Source organism: Belonocnema kinseyi, chromosome 2 (assembly GCF_010883055.1).
Source record: "Belonocnema kinseyi isolate 2016_QV_RU_SX_M_011 chromosome 2, B_treatae_v1, whole genome shotgun sequence".
Taxonomy (NCBI): domain Eukaryota; kingdom Metazoa; phylum Arthropoda; class Insecta; order Hymenoptera; family Cynipidae; genus Belonocnema; species Belonocnema kinseyi.
This window is the reverse complement of record NC_046658.1, coordinates 49,549,312-49,572,632: the sequence shown is the minus strand read 5'-3', so window position 1 is coordinate 49,572,632 and position 23,321 is coordinate 49,549,312. Positions and strand designations below refer to the sequence as shown.

General features: G+C 33.0%; 3 protein-coding genes across 5 annotated transcripts in view; all 3 read right to left on the bottom strand.

The window, feature by feature from the left end:
• Window positions 1-1,715: 1,715 nt before the first annotated feature.
• LOC117168397 (stress protein DDR48-like) lies at window positions 1,716-4,370 on the bottom strand. Of its 2 annotated transcripts, none has more exons than XM_033354028.1 (4): window positions 4,237-4,370; window positions 3,768-3,844; window positions 2,809-3,593; window positions 1,716-2,545 (listed from the first exon to the last, which is right to left on the bottom strand). In XM_033354028.1, the coding sequence occupies exons 1-4, from the start codon at window positions 4,246-4,248 to the stop codon at window positions 2,232-2,234; spliced, it is 1,188 nt and encodes a 395-aa protein (XP_033209919.1). In that variant the 5' UTR covers window positions 4,249-4,370; the 3' UTR covers window positions 1,716-2,231. The 2 variants fall into 2 exon arrangements, with proteins under 2 accessions (XP_033209919.1, XP_033209920.1); XM_033354029.1 differs by having other exon boundaries at window positions 4,098-4,299.
• Window positions 4,371-8,882: 4,512 nt separating this feature from the next.
• Window positions 8,883-11,787, bottom strand: LOC117167735. Its single transcript, XM_033352886.1, has 5 exons — window positions 11,763-11,787; window positions 10,388-10,633; window positions 9,973-10,172; window positions 9,401-9,638; window positions 8,883-9,191 (listed from the first exon to the last, which is right to left on the bottom strand). Exons 1-5 carry the CDS (start codon window positions 11,778-11,780, stop codon window positions 9,099-9,101), a joined length of 795 nt encoding a protein of 264 aa, XP_033208777.1. The 5' UTR covers window positions 11,781-11,787; the 3' UTR covers window positions 8,883-9,098.
• Window positions 11,788-15,920: 4,133 nt separating this feature from the next.
• Window positions 15,921-23,321, bottom strand: part of LOC117168379 — a 17,002-nt gene continuing 9,601 nt past the window's right edge. For both annotated transcript variants that reach the window (XM_033353986.1, XM_033353987.1), the window contains one exon: window positions 15,921-17,696. In XM_033353986.1, the coding sequence (XP_033209877.1) occupies window positions 16,957-17,696 (740 nt within the window). In that variant the 3' untranslated portion in view covers window positions 15,921-16,956. The remainder of the gene's footprint in view (window positions 17,697-23,321) is intronic.

The window sequence follows — 23,321 nt, the reverse complement described above, 5'->3', positions numbered from 1 at the left end:
ACTTAACTGCTAGTACAATTAGTACAATTTTCTTTAATTCAGATTAAGAGTCCGTGTTATACATTGGAAAATACCAGAATCCTTACTCTGAAACTAAGAAATGTCCATACCAAAATTTGCTCTTTGTTTTTAAAATGCACTAAGTTTTTTCGTGTTTGTTAGATTAATTTTAAGAAATTTGACTGTACAGTTAATCTGGAACTCTGAAAATTGTGCATCTACTTGCCAAAGTTGGGACTGCTGTTGATTGGGGAGACAAGCCGCATACCTGGAAATTGGGTTCGAGAGACTTGCTGCACTATTGCAACTTGGAAGTGAGACATCCATTTTGTCTTGGTGGATAGAGCCTGCAGGGATACTTGCGCCTGGGAGACAGGCCAAAAATATGAAATTATGGTTCGGGAGGCTGTCCGAAAAATTGGCAATCTGCTAGGGAGAGACGTCAAAGATGTGACTTTTTGCAGGGATAAAATGCAGAATGGGAGAAATGCTACAGGGAGGCTAAAGTGTGCCTTAACATGGATTGAATATCATGCTACAAAATCAGAGGATGTCTTGAAAGGCTGCAGTCAACATGAAATAGATCGTGAAAATAGTCATTTTTCTTATGTTTTGGAATATATTGTAATCTGTTCTGCAATTTTTTTAAAAACATTTGTTTTACCATTACCATTAACATTAGCATTTAACATTAACATTTGTTTTACCAATGTCAGATGTCCTGTTACGTGACCGCGACAATAGCTTAAATGCATATCCATCACAGATTAAACTTAACTCAAAAAAATAGCTTGGTTAATTCTTTCCTAAGTGGCTGACAAATGCCAGACCAATCTACTTAAAACATTATTCTTAAATAAGTTTATTCATTTTCTTTCCCACGTGCTTTTTATATTTTCGGTGACAAAATAAATTAATTTTTTTATGAAAAAAGAGGAATAATATATGATGATTCCTCTGAATGTCATTTATATTGAACTAGCGAATTGAACAGATTGATCCCAAAGTTGCTGACCAATTTTAACCATGTGTACTAAAAATTGTAATGAACTCTTATTTTTTGATGTGCATACCTTCAAATTACTTTTCAATCGAATTTTTTATAAAATCACTCTCAATCATAGTTGTATAAAAATACTAAGAGTCTAAATAGTTTCGCAAGGTATTTCTTCATTAGTTATGTAATATATATACATAATATTTCGAAAATAAATTTGAGGAATTGAATCTGCTTTACACTTCACGTCAAATTAAATGCAAATTTGTCTGTTAGAAACAGCTCTATAGATGACAGACTCTCCGTTATAATGATAGTCATTCAAGTTCAGCAGACTCACACATCATAGCAACAAGGCCGAGATGTGAAGAGAGCATAACGAAAGCTTTGGACGTCCAACTGCTCGTGATCGCTCTTAGCTTTTAATTAACCATTACGAAATGATATCAATTAACATAATGAATATTGAATCTCTCTCTCTCTCTCTTTGAGCTACTCTCATTTTATGTTTAAAAAGTCAATTTCATAATTTTCCAAATAGGAAGTAGGGGCCGTTCAAAAAATTCGGGAAAAATTATAAAATTCAAAACTTGTATCATATTTCAAATGCGATCGTCAAAATAATAATCAGACAACTTTTGCGTCACTTTCCTTTATTACTTACAAATAAAATAAGTTATATTTGTTCTATCAAATGTACAAAAATCGTGGGGAGTTTTAAATTATAAATAAAATTAAAAACATAAGTGATTTTCATAACAGTATTCCTATTGTAGAATCAATTAATTTATTATTACAATAATCAATAACATACAAATGTAAGACAATATAAATATTTGGGTTTTCTGTACATTTAGTTATAATTACAATCACTATGTTCACTATAGTCATTCTAAGATAAAAAAGATTTCATACTAAATAAATGAGCTGTTTCACAATAATTCATAAAATGCAGTACTCTAAAATAAAAAAAAATAAAATAAAATCCTGTTTTCTCTTTCTAATTCATTAAAAAATTTGAAATAAATGACTTAGTGACTGAGTATCGAGTGTACTAAGTTCTATTAATCTCAATATTTTATTATTAACCCTAACCCGGTCCTTGTTATCGGAATAAGTTTAACACAAGACAATTAAAATAACATCCTACTGACCAAATTTTGATTTCATACAAGACTAGACTCCAAAAAATAAAATCATTGATGAAAATTTGATTACTAAGAAGTACATTTTTTTAGGATGACCTGTAACCATGACCTCTGTATCGGTGAAAAACGTGTCTATAAACAGGAACGTGAATCGGGTAAGGTTTATCAACCGGATACGGAATGTATTTTTCAATTGTGTATGGGACGTTTTTTTCTACTGGAAATGGAACAATTTTTTCGACCGGAAATGGAACCTTCTTTTCTACAGGAACTGCGATGGTTCTTATAACTGGCACTGAAACTGGTCGAGAAACAGGTACATGTACTGGGTACATTTGAGGTACACCGATTTCAATAGGATGAGGCACTTGAATTCCTACAGGTTGTGGGACAGGAACTCCTGAGGATTATTAAAATTCAAATAATAATTATATTGGATAGATAAAGTGTAAGTGTTCATGAGTTATAAGTTGGTCAGGAATTAGTGAAATTCTGTTAACCAAAATGGCATTGTATTAAAAAATTTCAATTGGTCTGAGAAACCATCACCGAAAAAAGTATTGAAAAAGACCCATAAAGATACGATCGTGTCAAAACTTTTTAATTTAAAATCTCGTTTTTATCTAAGGAGTAAATAAAAATTCAAAAGCTTGAAATCCTTACCGACATTCTTGTAGACAGGAACACTCGCAGGTTTTTTGACATTCATGTGTTGATTAACAGGAATATTCTGACTATATTTGTGTTGAACTTCGTCAAAATTATTTATTCCAAACGGATCATAGCTACTGCTGCCACTATAAGATCCAACTGATGAACTTATGGGATTGTAGCTACTAGCACTAGCAATTGACCCATAAGATGAAGCAGACTGATTATGATTAGAATCAACAAATGCTCCAGATGATCCAGATGAAATAGTTGGATTGTAGTTATTAATACTGCCATATGATCCAGTTGAAAATGTCGAAGGAACAAATCTGTTGGTAGAACTGTATGATCCAGCTGATGTAGTTGATGGAACAAAACTGTTGCTATCACTATACGATTCAGCTGATGAAGTCGAAGGAATAAAATGATTGGTGCTGCTAAGTGATCCAGCTATAGATAGTGAAGGGTTGTAGCTGCTGCTAGTTCCGTATGATCCTGATGAGGAATCCAAACTCTTAGTGATGCTTTTGATGTCACCTTTTGGTCCAAGTGTTATCACCGTTGGATTGTAGCTGCTTGCACTTCTATACTCTGATTTAGTGTATGGTTGTTCTGCTGCGTTACTAAAACTATTGGTAATTCCATTTTCATTTCCGTTTGTAAATCTATTGCCCACACTACTTCCAGTGATTTCCCCAGTTCCTGTTCCAGGATTAGCAATCATCATAAGAGTTATCATATTGCCGTATGAATCTTTGATTTGCGTTCCTCCACTTAAATCCACAGATTGTGCTGAACTGTAAAAAAAATCAAGTTTTCATAATAAGAAAAAAGTTTATGATTCAGTTCATTGCTTTACTATGCTTGTAAAACTCTGTGTAAGTTCCAATCGATGTTTTATTAAGTGATTTATTTAATCCAGGTTTCAGTTATTTATTTGATAAACAAAATTATTTTGTATAAACTCTTACTTTTGCCATCCCACTGAATTGCTTCCTGTCATATAATCTGTAAGGGCAGTTCTGAGTACTAAACAGCCAATGATTAACTGGAATTAAAATTATTTACTGATCATTTTTTTTGGTAAGAATTGATGTAGATTTATTACTTTAATAAATGAATATAGGAAAAATTAGTTGTTTCTAATGATTGACATGTGAACATAAATAATCAGTTTTTTATATCTGATACAGTATCACTAATTACAATGATAATTGAGATAATTTGTGAATTGACTAAGTTTCGCGCAAATTTAAAATCAATTGTAAATGAGATTTTTAAACTACAATGAACTTAATTACTTTATCTCTGAATTCCTATATCCATTACTGCTCTGGGAGCTTGATCTTGATGACAATGCACTATTGTAAACTTTCGATTCAATCGCGCGATAAACACGATATTCACTTTTTGTCCTCTAACCTTCACCTTTTTACTTACTATTAAAAACATTTTTTTTCAAATATAGGAAAGCGGACTTTAATCGTCACACAGCTAATCAAGCACTACAGGTGGCACCAATGAGCGCATCGTTTTTATAGGTAACACTTTCTCCCTCTCTTCTAGAGTGGAATCATCACAAGTTGGAAACCGGACCTGATAGGATATGTATCTGATTCGCGAATTATCCCAAAAGAAGTATCACATGTCGTCCATTGATATGAGATACGACACAATCGAAGTAGTTCGAACGAATCGTAGAACCGGCTGTAGGAGGCCGATCTATTTCGAGGTCAGTGAGCCTGGTTCAGTGAACGTCCTGCGAACGCCCATCCAATCATTATGTGTTTCACCAAAGTATCCTTTCTGCAAACAAACACATGAAAGTGTTTCCTTCTTTTTTAAGCGGTGTGTTCTACACTTTAATGATTGAGCGTAAAGTCAAATAAGCCCGTCATTCCCATGGTATCGAACTTTCATGCCTTGGTGCACGTGCCGAGGGAAACGAACCTATTCATAGTGCCAGTTTAATTCTTTCTTTCTTTATTATGTTAGTTTTAAGTTCAGTAAAAGGAAAAGTAACCGATTCCATTTCAAATCATGCAGAGAGGTCCATGTTAGGCTATTAGAATAAATTGGCCCTGAAACATGTAATTCTACAATGAAAAGAAAGGGGTACCATTTAAAATGTTTATTTTTCACAAAATATTGCTGAAAATTTGCACTACATTTTTCAGAAATGTGTTTTTTTTAAGTTATCTATTTTTTCAGCAAGAAGTTTTTTTATCAAAGTATCAAGGTTTTCTAATGTTGCGTAAACTGCTGAGAACAATGGATAAATGTAAAGAGCAAAAAATTGTCAAATATTAAAATTACTACCAAAAATCGTTTACACTTTGTAAGTTGTTGCATACGATTGAATAAAATATTTACGTATATTTCTCGAGACAATCATAATTGTCAAGTTTTTTATCACAAATGAGTGAATTTGATCCAAGGTCACATTTTTTATATACATGTACAGGTTCCAATTTATTATATGTTACGTGTTATAAAAATAAATCAAAATCTCTCGCAAAAGATACAACAATTGAAGGAAACTATAATTCACCGAAAAATAAGCGATAGTCTTAAAAGTTCTGTGCCTTTTGCACATAGAAAATATGTTTAACAAAGTTTTTTCAAAAATGAAGAAAATCGACAGTAGGAGCGAAGGCATCGAGTGCAGAGGCAGCCATTATAACAAGGTAAACATTTAATTCGATGGAATGCAGCCTTTAAAAGTAGATGAAAATATTTTTTTGTAGAAATTTGAATTCTAAACAACTTCGTACTCTTCACATTTGAGGTAGATGCTTCACTATTCGTGGCGGTGGTCCCAATAATCGTGAACTTTGTTCATAATTTAAATATGTCGTTAAAAGTATTTTAAAACCAATATTGAATGATAAAACTCACTTATTTTTAGCGTTTTATAGTAGAAAATGTAAATTAAATTCATTCAATTTAATTAAAAAGCAAGAAGATAAGCATCACGATTACTGGGACTGCAGTCCCAGTAATCAGTGCTTTTTGTAAGTCAGTGCTTTTTGCGAAAATCCAGTTTTAATATTGAAATGAAACCGCCATTTCAGCATTTTATAAATTTTTTTATAATTTCGTTGAACCATTCGATAGATCTAAGATTCCTCTCGTAATTATTTATATACATTTTTTCGGGTAAACGATAAAATATGTGTGCCTTTCTTTTTATTATAGAATGTGTGCCTTTCTTTTTATTATAGAATGATATATTTAAAAGTTAATTTAGTCTGACAACCTAGCCTGGACCTCTTTGTATAATATGAAATGGAATCGGTCAAGTGTTTTTCCTTCCTCCGTTTGAATTTTAAGTTTGTATAGTTAAAGAATGGATCTCAAAGTTTTAATGTGATTTCAGAGTTGGATTTAATGTATAATTACAAGGTTGCATGAATTGTTATTAAAGAGTAGAAGAAAGTTCACCCAAAATTAGATTCAGCTACTATTTATTAACAAAAGTAAAGTATAAGTAAAATATGAGCAGTAGAAAAATTACAGAAAGTTATTCATTATAATACTAGATTTCTTATTTTAAAAAGAAAAAAAGCTTCATTCCTTTTTCATTTTTTGTTGAAATTCCGCTTTTCATATTTAATTTTTATAATATAATATCAAATAGTGGTACACGTCCAACTTTCTTCAGATAAAAGTAAAATTTCAAACATGATTGCTATCACACAAAGGCAAAACTTCCTTTGATGAATATGATCATCTGGTCTCGATAGTTTCTCGAGACTACAGATTCATGATCTCAATCACCTTTTAATATTATGAAATTATTCCTCCACAAAATCCCGACTTCCTCTGGAATTTCTCGATATGTCAATACCGCGAATGGTTGAAAAAGCTAACTTTCTCATATGAAACTGTTGTTTAAAACTGACCAGCAACATCACAGACTTATTTTATTTCACTTTTTTTATTAACTTTATTTTAATTTGACTCACACATAATGACTATCTTCGCTCTTGTTAAAAGCACATGTTTTTTCCCATTAAAAAGCTATATTAGTGTAAAGTGCAGCCTCGAGATAAATTTCTAATCGATGATTTTTCCTTTTTAGTGTATTGAAGCATTATGTTTTTAAATCATTGACCCGATAAAGTAACTCTAGTACATCTAGTGAGCGTTAGTGTTCTGGTTACAGAGTAAGGAAGACAGAGAGGTAACTAAACTTTGAGATGAGAATAAATTCAAACAAAATGAAAAAGTTCTTCGAAGAAAGTACTCTTCTCCACCTTAATGTGAAAGGTGTAGCATGCATATTATTTTTAAACGTAATTTTTCCCACCTGTATTATTTCATTTAATAAAGTACTTTAAGAGAAGTCAGAATAATTCTTCACGAATGCACCAGGGGTCAATCATTGGAAAGGCAGGTTTAGCATGGATGTATAAGTTCAATAGCAGGCCACTGTCTGCTAACTACATTGAGGGAATTAACAACTAGATGGGCGGAAAGCACTATTGTGTTTCCTATTAATATTCTATTCAAGTAGAATGAGAAAACTGCATGCAAATTACTCTCTTCATTATGAACAAAGCCTTTGTATCTCGGAAGTTATATTTTGACATTGCGATACATGCGATACATCTAGAAAAAAGCTTTATAATTTAGGTAGTCAATCCAAAATAGAGGAAACAGTTTCGTTGAATAACAAAAAAATTATAATATTTTCCAGATTGCTCAAGATCAAGATTAAATAGGTGAATATTATTAACGATTGAAATAATATCGGTGAAAGGTTTCCGGCCAGTAATCGATTGAATCTATGCGAAAGTATTAGATGAGAGATGCAGTTACACGCAATCGATTAATGTGAAAAAAACGTCGGAAATGGGTTCGCGGGTTACTAGTCCAAAGATATTTTTAAATTTATTGCTTATTACACTTTCTTCTAACCAACTTGCTATTCTAACATAAGAAGAAGCTATCAAAGTAAATTCCAGAGATTTGTTTAATCTGAAGTTCGATATAAACGCTGAAAATAATTGAAAAGTACAATTATCTGAAGTCGGATAATGCTTTTTTGGAGGCGTAGAATTTTTATCTGGAGGTGGACAAAAATGATTTGACGTCGGATAATTACAGTTGTCAGTTGGTTGCAAGGTTTTTATCCAAAATCAAATACAAAATATCTCTGGGAACTTATTCTGTAATTATCATACTTCAAGTTTATCGTTTTAACAAATCTGCTGACAAGATTCTATTTTCTGGTTGCAACTTTCCAACTTTTATAAATCAATAAGGGACATGTAGTCGATTTAACCAAAACAAGCAAATATTTTGTTATTGGAATATTTAAACTTTAAAAATAAGTATGTACTGAAACATAAATGTAAAGAACACTAAATACTCAACAGTTTTTCAATGAGGAGCTGTGTTTAAATTACTAAATTTCGAGGTTATAAATCCTTAATAACATAATATGTTCTTTTTATAACTACATATCTTTAACAAAAGTATCTAAAAATTACGATGGAACAGTGAGGAACTACTACGATATAAGTGAAAGGTTCAAGCAAGTGATTGTTCTCACGTAAAAAACTCGCCTTGTCTATTCTGTGGGAGATGCAAGTGCATCCATTATCTTACATGTAATTGGACACTGACCCCACCTTGCTGAGACTCGCCAGTAACAACATCAGTGGATTTGACACCACTTTCACTACTATTGACTACTGCTCTTCTAGTGGAACAATGTCATTGTACGTAGGCATTGGTCCCGATGAACAATTTTCTCTGCTCTAACGATCAGTAATACAACTCTTGATTTTTACGATTCTATAAAGCTCTCTATTTAACAATCTAACGATAAGATATCACCATTAAAGTGATGATAGCTGAACCAGTTAGTCGTCGTTCAAATCTAACTCTCGTAATTGTGAATGCATTCTCTACTAAAATTTGCCCATTAATCAACAGTGCTGATGTCGGGAATAATAATAGTGTTTATCGATCTCTATTCTCAAATACCATTACTGTTTTTCGCAAAATTTTTGATCATGAATGAGAGAGTAAGATAAAAGAATTTTAGTGGAACAACCAACTTTATTGTTAACAATCAATAAATCTAGAGAGAAAGTACAATTAGCAATTGACAAAGTTTTAGTTTTTCAAGACTCAAAATATTTCCCGATTATAATTATAACATTAAAATATATATTATGTATAACATGCCTATAGAGAACAACCGTTACAGGATACTAGATATTAATTAGTATTCTAAGATGGCGTTCGTAAAATACATATTATATAGTTGTATAGTCAATTCTTAAAAATTATCCCCAAGGCTGATGAGCAGGCTTTTCTGCTGTTGAATGCTGGAGAGCACTGGCGATGGCATTTTCTTTGGCAGCTATCAGATCTCTAGCCTAATAATATAAAATGCATTATTCATTTTCTTCTAATCAATACTGGACATGAATAATTAATTAAAAAAATATTTGAAAATAAAGGTTAACATTTTTATGAATCTTTATTAATGGAAATAAAGATAAGATTTTAAGGTATAGGATGCTAGCTTTATTGTTAATTTATATATTAAAAAGATAATGAGTAAAGTCGCGATTTATGATCTCACCTTGGCCTCTCTTTCACTAGTATGAATTTGTTTGTCGACGTCCTGTTTTCTTAATTCTGCAGCAGTGTCAGATGCATTTCGTTGAATTGCTGCAGCTGCAGCAGCTTCTCTGGCAGCCGCTACTCGTTGAGCTGCAGCCACAGAATCTTTAAGAGTAGCAAGTCTCTGTTGAAGAGCCACTAGTTGTTTGGCACTAGCTCTCGCTTCAGCTTGCGCATGAGCAGAAATTTCTGCTGATCTTTAAGAAAAACAACAAAATTTGTCTTCAATACCTGTTGTGTACTGCTTTCTACATTTTACGCTAATATATTAGCAATAATGAGGATGATAGGACACACATCGTTGCTTGATTATGAAAAATCTTTTAAATTTTAGCCTGTCAGATTTCGGACAACTATAAATTACCAAATACTTTCTTGAAGGATGAAGAAATGAAAATTTAACTAATTTTTGAACACAAGTAAGTTGCTAGACAATTATCATTTAAGCTATTTATCTATCTTCCTAAAAAAGCTATCTAACACGTGAAAATTGTTCTAATTAAATTTAAAGAATTACATATTTCTTAGTACCTATGTGCTGCTTCACGCGCTGCAGCTTCTCTGGCTAATGCAATTTTTTGTTGAAGAATAGTTGTCTGTTTTGCTTCCGCAACTCTCTGCTGAGCCACGAGAACGTTGTGATTTGCTTCCTTTGCTTGCTGAATTGTTTTCAAAATTTCTGGAGGATAGGCAATACTTGGTGTTCCAATTTGATGATCGTCATTCAGTGCCTGATAATATAAAAGATATATATTTTTGAATATCTTTAAATTGAACAATTTTAGCTTCTTTCAATAAATTATAAATTTTTAAGAGCAGGTTATTCCACACTTTATGGAAAATATTGTATGTATATTTCAAACTGAATATCAATTTTTTCATTCATCTTTGATTTTGAAAAATAAATAAATTTTTCGGTTTTATTTGAAAAATAAAAAATATATACTTGAAGAGCCACGTTATGTGTTGCTTGAAGTTGAATTTGGCCTAGAGCTAAATCAGAAGATAATGATGAGTCCCAAGGCGAAGGTCCGAAACTAGTTGAAGCCCATCCAGTTCCAAAACCTGGTACCACTCCATATAGATCGTAACCTGCAGGTCCAAAAAATGCAACACCCCTTTTTTCCTTTTTACTCGAACTTGCTGTCGATTTTGAATCCGTGGCAAAAGCCAAGGCGATGCACAAACTGGTCTGAAAAATATTTTAATAATTTAGTTTTTGTGTAACTATATTCCGCATTTCTGACTCATGTGTAAGAATTACATTTTGGAATAATTAAGAAATAAAATTAAAATTGAACATAGAATCTAAAGAATTTTTGGCTGATTAAATGTATTAGAAAAAAATTTTGCAAGAAATTATTATATCCTGAGTAAAAATGCTTCGACTTAAGTTCGACTTGGTTATGCCTGGATTTCGTCTCCAACGCATAGGCCTTCATCTTCCTTTTATGGCTACAACAGGTAAAACGACATTTAATTGTCTGAAGTCGAGCCCTGTCTTGGCTAAGACGATGTTTAATTGTCTCGAGGCGAGCCTTGTCTTGGCTGAGATGATCGGCGTAAACTTGCCTCAATACAAAATTTTTCGGCTCATAAATGAGACTAAAATTGACCAATAAAAAATTTTTAATGATTAAATTAGTTATTTTTATTTAAAAAATTCAGAATCTGTGGGCCGAACGAGTATAGTCCTTAACAATTTTCTTAAAAAAATAAAAAATGGAACTTTCTAGATGGATCTTCTGAGCCGTTAGAAATACGTAAAAAAACAATATTTTCCGCGTCATCGTCAAACAAGTTTAATACAAATGAAAATTCGTGATTGAGTTCATTGATTATATATATTGTATAAAAATATACAAGATTGTTTAATCATTAACAAACATTAGATTTTATGACAGTCAGAATGACCCTTTTTGTTAGAACAGGCATGCATTCGGCATGCTTTCGGCATGCATTCGAGTTATAAACCGCTCGTGTTGGCATCTTAGAAATTCGACTAGAGACATAAATTAATGTCTTTAAGATATAGAAACTTGTCTCTTAAACATAAATTGAAGTCTGGCTCCGCCTCAAAACTAAGACATGCTCAAGGCGAACTTTTCGACATCAGCTTGTCTTTATTGGGGGCAGTTCCAGTCGAACTCAAGTCGAAACATTTTTACTCGGGATATCAACATTTTTTATTTAATAGAGATTAAAATTAGACAGAAATAGGACAGCATATAAGTATTTGTGTGGTATCGTTAACAAATAAGACAGAATTGAAAATTGTTCCTGACTTTCAAACTTTAATAATTTTCTCTAAATATTGTTACCATTAGGAAAGTCTTCATCTTGCTGAATTCCTCGAGACGATACTGATATTTCACCCACTGAGGGCCTGGTTATATACAGAATTTGCGCAACGAAGGTGAACGTCTTAGGGTCATTGGTGTAATGATAGAATTAATTAAAACTATTAAAGTTGTCTACAAATATCCGGATTGTTGACCAAATTACAGGTCTCAGTTTCCTAATGACAATCAGACGATATATCTGACATGGAACAATCTCTACGTGTTCACTTAATTCGTCAGAGTTACTGCACATGGATTAGGATCTTATCTTATAGAGTTCAGGAAATAATCAGAAAATACCCTACCAGTGTTTCTTTCTCTATGACATAGTCCCAAAGAGTAGAATTTTTAATTTACAAATATTGACATCTAGGATTCACTATCTCTAGCGAAATTTCATTTTAAAATTATCGGAAAATTTGCTGATCTCCCGGATAGGAATAAATATTCTTCGCGGTCGTTTCTTTTAAATATGTGTCTCCATTACGTAAGTAATTATTAGTTAAAAAATTACTACAAAATAATATAAGATTTCATTTTGTTAATACTCTTAAGCTTATGGAGAAGATGTTTAGTATGATTTTTTTTATTATAATCTTTTCAAGATAATGGCCACTCAAAACGAAACGTACAAGGAGCATAATAAATTTTTTTAAATTATTTGGAAAAACTTCCACTTTACACGCGTTAATTAAAAATAGTATAAAAATTAATAAAATAAATACTAAAACGTATAAGAAGTAGAATTTGAGAAAAAAAACTTGTAATTGAAAATTTTCTCTTAAGATATAAATATAATTTAATATAAATATATCCATAATCGAAGTGTCTTGTCCCGCAATTCGGGATGAGTAGTCCAATAGTTTTCAAAAGCTTGACTATTTCTACCGATTTTTGAGACGACTAGGTTATCCCCTTTTCCAACTGCGTTAATTTTTCGGGACTACTAGATGGAGTCATACATGTATATTATTTGTTTTGGATTGCCTAATCTCTGATCTGTTTTTAAACCTTTTCCTGACCATATTTTTCTTCGTAAAAGTTTTTGAATACAGTAAACTAATAATATACTACTTTTTTAATAGGAAAGACATTAAATAAAACTATTTTCCATGTTTTTTCAGCACCAAAGTACCAATCAAATCCCAACCTAAAATCTTAAATCTTCATTTTTTACAGAAATCCACGTTTATATGATTTTCTAAGATTTACTTTTTGCATTATGATCAAAAACTATACACCTAACAAAATTTATTGTTTATTTATACAGAAAAATATACATTTCTTCTTTTTATAGACCTTTCAGCGAAAATTCGTCTGTCAGAGTGCGATACCGTTACACTAAGTCTATATTTTCAGGAATAGAATAATTTTTTTTATTCAAAACTCCTTTGTTTTCATTCGTTTAAACAATATTTTGGAAGCAAGTTGTTATAATTTTTTCTTTAATTTTAAATAGATTTTGAGTCTCTCGTGTGAAAAAATTGAGGGGGCCCCTTAAAAGCCCGCATGGATGGCCCTCCTGCCTTGTGGAATCCATAAGGGCGATCCAGACAAGGTCCCTCATGGCAACGATATGCTAAACCATAGGGGTACAACATGGACTTCCTTCATGGACCCCTCATGATTGCCCCCGTGAGGTTCTCATGATTGCCCCAATAGGTAATTCACAATGTGCTCAATACTGCGTCAGCGCTAACTAGAACCGTAATGCTAAACTCCAACGATATGACAAGAAGAGGTATTTAAAAAATAAATATTAATCGATCACGAATATTCCCACTTTAAATATTAATAGTCCTGTTTGAAGTAAATACATGTATTACCTTTTTTAACATTATATTACAAATGAAATTTCTAACGCTACCGGGTATCGATACTACATATTATCCCTTCATCTGCCATCTAGTCGTCGGCAATCTTAACCACTGCACTAAACCTACAAGTTGAAACTCGATGAAAACGCTATCCTCATAAGCTACATTCAAAAAATTTTAAAGCACCAAATTTTAAGCTCTCTTTTCCTTTAACATAATTTTTCTTTTAATTACATTATTTAAATCATTAAAAAAATTTCTTTGCGTAATATTTCGTTTTTTCTCGCTGTACAATTCTTTACAACTTTTTAAAATGGCAGAAAATGTAATTTTGTATGAATATTAAAAATTTTTAACGACGGAGGTTAGAAATTTGATCGTGAACTTGGAAAATATCTTAATAATAATTTTTGTTTAATGTTCGTGTAAGGTTTGGTTTTTATGTGTTTTATACCTTTAAACTTTTTTTTTCTTGTCCAAATTTCACACTTCTTAAAATAATGTATCTATTATTTTTTGATTTAGAAAAATGTTTAAATATTTATATAGAAAACTGCATTTTATTTGCCACTTAAAAATAAGAATAACTTTTCATAAGTAGTATATACATATTAGTAGGATACAAAATATTCAGTCTTTGGAATTAGAAATTTTAATCGTTGATCCGTGAGGGCAACTGTGCTGGCCCCTTGCGATAGCCCGTTTGGAACATCCATATTTTCAGAATTCGAATTTCAAAAACGTTTTATCCAATTTTTAAGCCAAATTCACTGTGTGTGTGTGACTGAATTCATTAAGCCTTAAAATTCTTGGTTTCAAAATAATTTTTTCCCGTTGGACTTGGAAATTTTCATTGTTGATTCATGAGGGCAGCCGAGCTGGGCCTTAAAATTCCTAATTTTAGCGAGAAATTAAACCTTCAAATTCTTGAATGATTTACTTGGAATTAGTATATATTTTTAAACAAAACTAATTTTCTTCCAATTTTGAAACTATATATTTCATAAGAGATTTTTTATTTATTATTTAATATACAAATTTGACTTTTTATCGCGATCCTTAACGAAGCCTGTTTCAATTTCAGGTTCATATGACTTTGAAGTAATGAAGTTCCACATTCTATTTCTCAGAACTGTACACGTTTTTATAATCATACTTTTTTATCTGAACTCGGAAAGACTTTCGCTCGGGACAAAATTTTTGTTTTATCTTTAAGCGGTACCTTTGATTGTACAGAACTAATTGAAACGTTCAAAATTGAATTGTTTTATTAAAAGCTCTTAGTAATTGAACAAACTTTAGCGTATAATTGAAAGCTTATTAACTATTTTTAATTTTGAAATAATGTAAAATTAATAGATTCTTAATAAAACGCTCTGTTCAATTTTAAATCGTAAGCTATATAATTTGAAGCTGAATTATTTTTAATAGAAATATTTAAATCTTCAAAACTTCAAAGTGCTAAATTTAAATTTTGAACGCAAGAATTTGAATCACTTTATTTTATTAAATATTTAATTTGACACTGAGCTTTTATATAACTTATTTATCAATTATTACTAAACAAATATAGTTTTCAAACAATTATAACTAAATATAATTAAAATTATAATTTAAAAAGGTTTTAGTTTGAAAAGAAATTTTTAAATCACTCTAAAAATGTATAAACTTTTGTAATGCAACGGCTTCAGTTTATCGTTCAGTTTTAAATTGATTACCATACATGAAAAAATGTTCAGCCTTCAGAGTTAGAATTTTTTAATTTTAATGAACGTGAAAACTTTTTTGTGATCCAGGATTAAACTGTAAAGATCAGGGTATTTTTTCACTGCAAAAATCTGCAAGAACACAGGACGATTGCATAAAGAGAAATTCACTGATGAAAATTAATAAAAATATTTTCCAAATGCCGCCTTTATAAATAACAAAAGTATTGGCGACAAAATAGCAAAAATAAGTCAGATAAAAGCTCGCGCTGCGCTACGCACTTAGTCATTGTACCTTTCCCACATTTTCGCACAGAACTTTTCAAATGCAATACCTTCAATATCAATATCATTTGGTTAACAAACATGTCGTTGTACCTCGTTTGTTTTTACAAAAATTTAATTTGTCTCATTTTGTATTAAATTATTCATGAAAGAATAGATTTCTTCTCAATCTTAAATAATTAAATATTTTAATGATCGTTTTTACGAGTGAAAAAAAATTACACGTCCTATCAAAAAATTATTAACAACGAATTTCTGTATCTTTTTCAAGTAAACAATTTTTATTAAATATTTCGAATCTTGCATGGTTGGACCGTAAAATGGAATTTTTCACTATAAACAATATTTTTCACGGTTAAAAAAATGTCTCTTATTGAAGAGAATAATCCCAAAAAAATTGGCTCATCTATTAAGATGAACAATTTTTCTGCTGATCGTTTTTTTCATGTGTCGTAAATATGACTATTACTATTACCACTTCTACTACTGCAGACAGATAGACGCCTTCGTAAAAATTATTTTTTCTGACTCAGAGGGTCTCAAAAATTGTATTGCCTACGCCATATTTTAGTTATTGAAACTTTAAATATTTCCCGGCTTCTGAGTGGTTGGTTATAAATCATTGGCGTTCAACTCGTCACATACTTTCACCATGGAATCTTATAATTTCATAATAATAATAACTTCACGCTGAAAATGAAAATGTCTATTTTCATAATTTTCTGGATCGCTAGACACCATCTGGATTGCAAGTCGTGTATTCTTTTGACATGATGAATATTTTTATAAAAATACGAATAGGAACAAAACTCAATTTTTAGTTACATAGGAAATTTATAATCAAAATGAGAAATAAGTTTTTGATCCTTAAAATGTAATGGATCGTAAATAAACCAGTTTCTAAATGAGTGTATCGATTCCATAATGCATATGATATCCATGTAAAAATTTCGAAGTAGACACATACAAATCAATCCTAAATTCATAAATATTTTTTATTAAAAACATGTTAAATTATAGCAATAATAAAAACAAATATTATTCTAATACTAAATCATCATATATGGTACTTAGCGACAGCAGCATGGCAAGTATAATAATTAATCGACAAATTTGCTGTGCTTTCATTAGGTACATTAAAACGTTATTACAGCTGCAGTTATTAGGAACCTAGTTCAAAATTGTAAGTTAATTCAATACTTTATTCAATTAAAATATTCCTTAGAATCACTATAATAACGTTTTTTCATTCGGCAAATGTTTTTCAGCGTTGCTTATTTTGTATCAGGCAATATACACTGAGTAACAATTTGCGTTATCAATTTTTTAATATTTATTGTAACAATAATGAAAAATATCAGATGTTTATGATTTCCAATAAACTTCTGTATAATCTCCAAAACCGCTTCCATTCCGTCTGGGTCTAATTCTCTCAGGAGAAAAGAGGTTACGTTGATCTTCAGTGACGTATTTAACGTTTCCGGCATCCGAGGTAGGATACGTTTGGGAATCCGCAGTCTCTGGTGCTTTCTTATTGTCTTTCCATTTTTTTCCTGATGAATAGGAGTAAGAATCAACATTCTCATATGAAGTAGCATCCCCTTTTTTGGGGGCGTTCGATTTGTAGGAACCTCTAGTTGCAGGAACATCTGTATTTTCAGTTGATGCTTTCTTTACGTTAGCATATTTTTTAACGCCATCATTATCTTTTACATATCTAGAATCAGAATCCTGAGACGCTATTTTTTTCCCACTGGATTTCTTTCTTCTGTTTTCTTTAACTTGGCTATTTCTCGAAGGAACTTCTATTTTCGGTATCTTGTACCCAAAAGACTCCTCGTGAATTATTCTAGGGTCCGTTTCGTAACTGGGTACAGTTTCGTGTTCAACGTTATTTTTTTGAGGTTTTTTTGTCGTTAACTTCTTTCCTTGCTTGACACTTCTTTCAGTACTTTCTGCACTTTCAGCACTCTCATAGGAACCACGGTAGATAAGTTTGGGAGTAGAATGTTTTGTCTTTGCGTATTTTGAATTTTTTGGGTAGGCTGTCCTGTCTTCTGCAGAAGATTCTTTTGTGTCCGAAACTTGATTCACATAGGCATATTCTGAAAATAGAATAATAGAAAGCATTTTGGTTACAGTCAGAAAATAACTTAATATTAATAGCATTCGGAATGTTTATTTTTATTTTCCAACGACTCGTATAAATAAAGTAGGAATCCCTCTCAGGATTCTACCTATCCCTTCCCCTTTCCCCAAAAAGGATCGTTTGCTTTATATTTTAAACTAAAATAGGAAGCAGATTTCTCGCAAGGCCGCCAATATTTTTCTACGCTTCGCAGTGCTCACTTAATACGGCAAATACAAAACCTTTAAAGTCACTGCTTGAATTTTTTTAGACTCTGGCACGATATTATTAAGTTTTTCTATGAATCCCTAAAAAAATAATAATTTTAGACCGGTTTAACATATTTTATTGTTATGTATTATAAAGGGTGGCATACAAAAGAGTAAAAAAGCAGCGTAACAAGTGGGGTTATTCGTAATAAAAAGTTCTGAAATTCAATGCTTAAAAAAGTATATTCAGTTTGGAGAGTCTTTTCAATTTGTCGCGGAATTTAATCAAGCTTTATATATGAAATACTTCTTAATTAATTTTTTTAAATGAAAATTTATTTTTGAAAAAAATTACTTGCGACATTAGTTTTTTTCTTATCATAAACAATTTTAAGAAATATTTATTTCCATCACGCAAAAAAAATTATCTTAGTAACTACGAGCTATTAAAACTAACCTTCAAATAATCCAAATCTGTCAAAAAACGACATTTTTTCATACTTTATTTTTCTACTAATTGCAAATATTCAGATATCTATTTTTGTAGTGATGGTTAATAATTGATTTTTTTGATCTACCAAAATGAAACATAACAACTGCTTTTTTCTAAAAGTCCAGCTTTGAAAATATTTATGTTTCTAAGGCATATTATTGATAATGTGCTCTACATTTTTAATAAATGCTTCTTTGAGATGAACCATTTTTCAGTAGAAAAATCATTCTTTACCGAAAAATAAATATGTTTAATTTTTACGTAAATTCCTGTGTAAAAATGTTGCGTCGTAAGTTCGACTTGGCTCGTCTTGAGTTCGTCTTCAAGACAGCTATGTCTCGCGGGCGGCCAGGGACGCGACTAAGAAGTCGAAAACGTATGTTTTGAGTTTATGACTAAGATTTACGACGTCTTTAGAGACAAGTCGATCAGAAGAAATGAAAATAGACATCGAGGGACAACGTAATGAACTTTACCTAGGTATTGCATAAATAACGGATTAAACTTTAACACAACTTGAATTTTATTTGAACTCGACTTCAACTCAACTACAATTTGGCTATAATATGACTTCAAGTTTGCCTTTCTTAGCTGACTTTACCTTATTGCAATCGTGTGCTCGATTGCCCTCCGATTGTTATTAAGAACAGAAGCATTTTTCTGTGTCTAAAATTTTTATAATTAACGTGCGGCTTATCTCGCAACACAAACGTTTTTTCAGAATTTTTTACCTTAAAAACCGGGGTGTGGCTTATAATCGTATGCGGCTTATATTCGTGTCAATACGGTATCAGGACCAGTCGAGGATGACTTGTCTTAGGGCAAGAAGTTTAAATCTTGAAAAATAAACAGAACTTTGTATAAAGAAAGTTATATTACTAATTTGGGTCTTTAATATTTTTCATGGTCAAAATTAGAAAGGTTTTCGTTTATAAATGTTATTCTCCATTACACTCCCATATCTGCAAACTATGGACCCCGCCAGCAGAACCTGCGGTTTTTAGTTTAGGCGCCAGGGGGATTCTCGCTGCCTTTTTAATTTAGATGGACTGTGACAAGTGTTTTTCATTTATTTTGGCCCACTGAACGCGAATATCGAGGGGGGGGGGGGCTGTCCGTCCGAGTTGTCAAAAAAAAGTTATGAACAAATAATTGTTTAAAAAACCAAAAAAGAATTTTTTACGTATGAACAAAATTTCATCGTATTTTTTGAACGATTTTAAGAGGAAAAGTACTCTACTTATTTTTTCGTAGGACAGTTAGTTTTTTTAAGAAAAAAAGTCAAACTTTCGAAAAAAGCGATTTATGCCTGATAGAATTGATATTTTTTGATTCTGCATGCAGATATCGAAAGTTCAATTTAAGATCTACAATCTACAATAACTCGCTACTCCAAAAAATTATGTCGCGCATATTTTTTTCGGCTCCGAAAAGCAGCGTTTGGCGGCTTGCGACCTAGCGCTGCTGCGCGTGACGGAAGACCGGTGGCCTAGTTATAGGTGCACTATTTGGCCATGATGTATTTCCCCGAATATATCTTGGCACATGTTTGCTCCCATATAAGTTCTGAATTTTTTGCGTATAAACATAAATATTAATTATTATTGATGTCCTTTAATCTATCGCTAAAGATCGTTACATTCAACGTGGTGCTTAAATTATTCCAAACGCTCAACCCAGTAAGCGCATTATTCTAAGCAGATTGTAGACGAATTAGATCCTGCATGTAATTGTAATGTTTGCAGCAGAGATTCTTATATTTTTCGTAAAATGGGAATACCTTGATGCAAATTTTGTGCTTGCATGAAACATAATACATGTGAAAATATATGCAATAAAATAAGCCATTGATTTAAGTATGAGGTCATTTATTGTACTGAATTTATTCCACTATTTATTTTAAAAATGTGATAATGGAAAGTTTTTATGCTTATTCATCGATACATCATTTTTTGGAGAAGCGAGATTTTGTAGATTGTAGATCTTAATTTGAACTTTCGATATCTGCAAGCAGAATCGAAAAATATCAATCCTATCGGGAGTAATTGAAGCTTAAAAATGGCGAAAATCGCTTTTTTCGAAAGTTTGACTTTTTCTTCTTAAAAAACTAAGGGTCCTAGGTAAAAATCAGCTGAGTACTTTTCCTCTCAAAGTCGCTCAAGAAATACGATGAAATTGTTTACATTCTTATATCGGGATTCTTTATTTTTTATAACACATCGGGAGACTTTTGTTGTCGGTCTCCTTGAGATCGGAATGTTCGACTAAAGACAAAAAATAAAGACTTGATCGCGGACAGGGGCGAGACTTAAAAAAACGTCTTGGCTATATCTTGGTCATTTAGAACTACATTGTTTACAAAAAAGGTTTTAACACTTTTTAAAAGATTGCAATCGATTGTCCTCAATGTTAACGAACGTGGTTGAAACAATCATTATAAAATTGTAAATTTCATTATCACCACTAAGGAAATTTGATCCAACATTATAATTTTTAAACTTTTGATATATATATATTTAAAAGTTTTTCATAAGGAAAACCGCAGGATTTCACCGGGAGCGGGTGCTAATCTAAAAAACTGCACCCGATCCCAGCGAAATCGCGGTAAAATTTCAGCCATACCCACGTCTCACGCCCGTAAGAGAGATGGTCGCAGTACTTAAACGGAACCAATAAGACGATCCGGCAGAATTCTCGTGCACCCTGAGGATACGTAGAGACCCAAGGACGACCGCCTTCTGAATTTTTTCCGCAAGTGTTTTAGCATATTGTTGACACACAGGAATGCTTCTCGTTGCAACTCCCTCCTAAGGCCTCTATACCTCTCTTTCTTTTCATTCTCCTTGGCTATGATGTTTTGTCAGCTGGAGCCGAAAATTTAATAACGAACATGATTCGCTTTTCGAAGTCAAGAAGAACCATGTCAGGCCTCGAGTGTGCAACAGAAACAATTGTCGAACATGTAAAGTTCTAGTATATGCGGCATTTCCCAATCTCGACAATTGACTCTATTTCCCTACGAGCATTTAGAGGAGCGATATTAGGGTTGATGCCGTCACAGTGACAGAGATGGTAATAAAGCAGTCTTAGTGCCGCATTGTGCCTTTGGATGTAGGTTGTTCCCATATGCATTGGACAACTGGATAGCATATATATACAACAATGACAACACCAAACATAGTTGTAGTAAGTGCGGTTCAAAACAACAGAACGCGCAGGGCTCCCGACAATGGGTCGGCCAACAATGCCGACCAATCTAGAGCTGGGGAGCCAATGAAAATGGATTCAATGCGGTGGATCGGCGGGATCTCGCGACCTTTGGGTGGACGGAGCAACTGGATCACGACTTGCTAGAGTGCTGGGATGCGAGTGTGGCCCGTGAACGGGGTTACATGGCACGGCTGCATGCTCTGTGGTGCGAGAAACATCCGGAGCTATCGCCGGCAACAAAGAAAGAGAGGCGACGTTTAGACCAACCGCGGGCAGGCATCCAATAGATGAAGAGCGATGCTTTACGATCCTGAGAAACATCAACACCAGGTTTCTCTCAAGCCTAAAGATCTGGCTGAAATGGATGACGAGCTTCGTGGACATTTTTCCGGTGAATCCGAACTCTGGGCTATCAATTATTGTGTGTATAATGCAGCGAGAGTTTTGGCCGAAGCGAACCGTAAAACAAAACCAACGGCTGATCATAAGACCAAAAAACGAATGCATCAACTTGCCATAAAGATAGGCTGGGCAAGACAGTACGCGTCCCGCATTCAATGTGTGATTGACTACATCACATCTGGCAGGAATTTTACCGCCAACGTTCGAAAGTTCGCACGCGAACTCCGGACCCGTTATCACACACTTAACAAGTCAAAGCTGCTGACCATCAGGCAGCATATTGTTGAGAGAATAAGTATACTAACTGACGCTAAGAGAAGTCTAGAGCGGAGGGAGAGGTGGGTCAGAGAAAATCAACAGTTTCTCTCTGACCCATCTCGACTATTCCAAGACCCTCCAGTTACTGTCGAACACACACCCAAACCAGAAGAGGTCGAAGTATTTTGGAGAGAAGTCTACGAAGTTCAGCATAGACTGGACGAATACTCAGAAAATATAAATAGCCTCAAGGAGTTATGTGTTGCCCTCATAACACCTGATAAAGAATGCCCACCCATCACTACCGAGGAGGTGAAAAAAGTATTAAGAGAGAAGAAGTATTCCGCACCGGGACCAGATTGTATCAAAACCTTCTGGTGGAAGAAATTTTCTTCAACCCATCAGCATTTAGCCCGTATTTTCACCTCATATTTAAATTCGGAAGAGCCGATTCCAGAGTGATTGATGGAAGGGCGCACAATACTCCTGCCGAAAATAGGCAACTTATCTGACCCGAAGAACTAAAGGCCAATAACTTGTCTGAACACGTTTTATAAGATATTCACAGCTATCCTAAATGATAGGATTGTTCGGGCAATTGAACCTGTGTGGCAAGAAATGTATGAACAACGAGGCTCAAAGAAAGGCGTAGCCGGATGTCGGGAGAACCTGCTCATCGATAGATGTGTCTGCCAAGATGCAGCATTCTACCAGCGTGACAGAGGGTTTCATTTTTACATGCCAAGACGGTGTCATTTCCACCTTAACATACCGTCGCCACATTTTGAGCCAAGACATTCCAGATGATAGGTGCAGGGCGTGCCATGCACACCCCGAGCATTTACCTCACATACTTTCTAGTTGTCCAACTCACGCTGGAACGACCTACATTCAAAGTCACAATGCGGCACTAAGAGTGCTTTATGAACATCTCTGTCACTCCTACGGCATTCACCTTAATATCGCTCCTCTAAATGCTGCTAGGGAAATTGAGTCAATTGTCGAGAATGGGAAGTGCCGCATATACTGG

What these genes read in the sequence shown, in the direction of transcription:
- LOC117168397 (XM_033354028.1), bottom strand. An exon ending in AATTCAGTGGGATGGCAAAA is followed by an intron (nt 3,594 to 3,767) that starts GTAAGAGTTTAT and finishes TTTTTTTTACAG; the next exon opens with TTCAGCACAATCTGTGGATT. An exon ending in TCCTGTCTACAAGAATGTCG is followed by an intron (nt 2,546 to 2,808) that starts GTAAGGATTTCA and finishes AATAATCCTCAG; the next exon opens with GAGTTCCTGTCCCACAACCT.
- LOC117167735 (XM_033352886.1), bottom strand. An exon ending in CACATAACGTGGCTCTTCAA is followed by an intron (nt 10,173 to 10,387) that starts GTATATATTTTT and finishes TTATATTATCAG; the next exon opens with GCACTGAATGACGATCATCA. An exon ending in GCGCGTGAAGCAGCACATAG is followed by an intron (nt 9,639 to 9,972) that starts GTACTAAGAAAT and finishes TTTTTCTTAAAG; the next exon opens with ATCAGCAGAAATTTCTGCTC.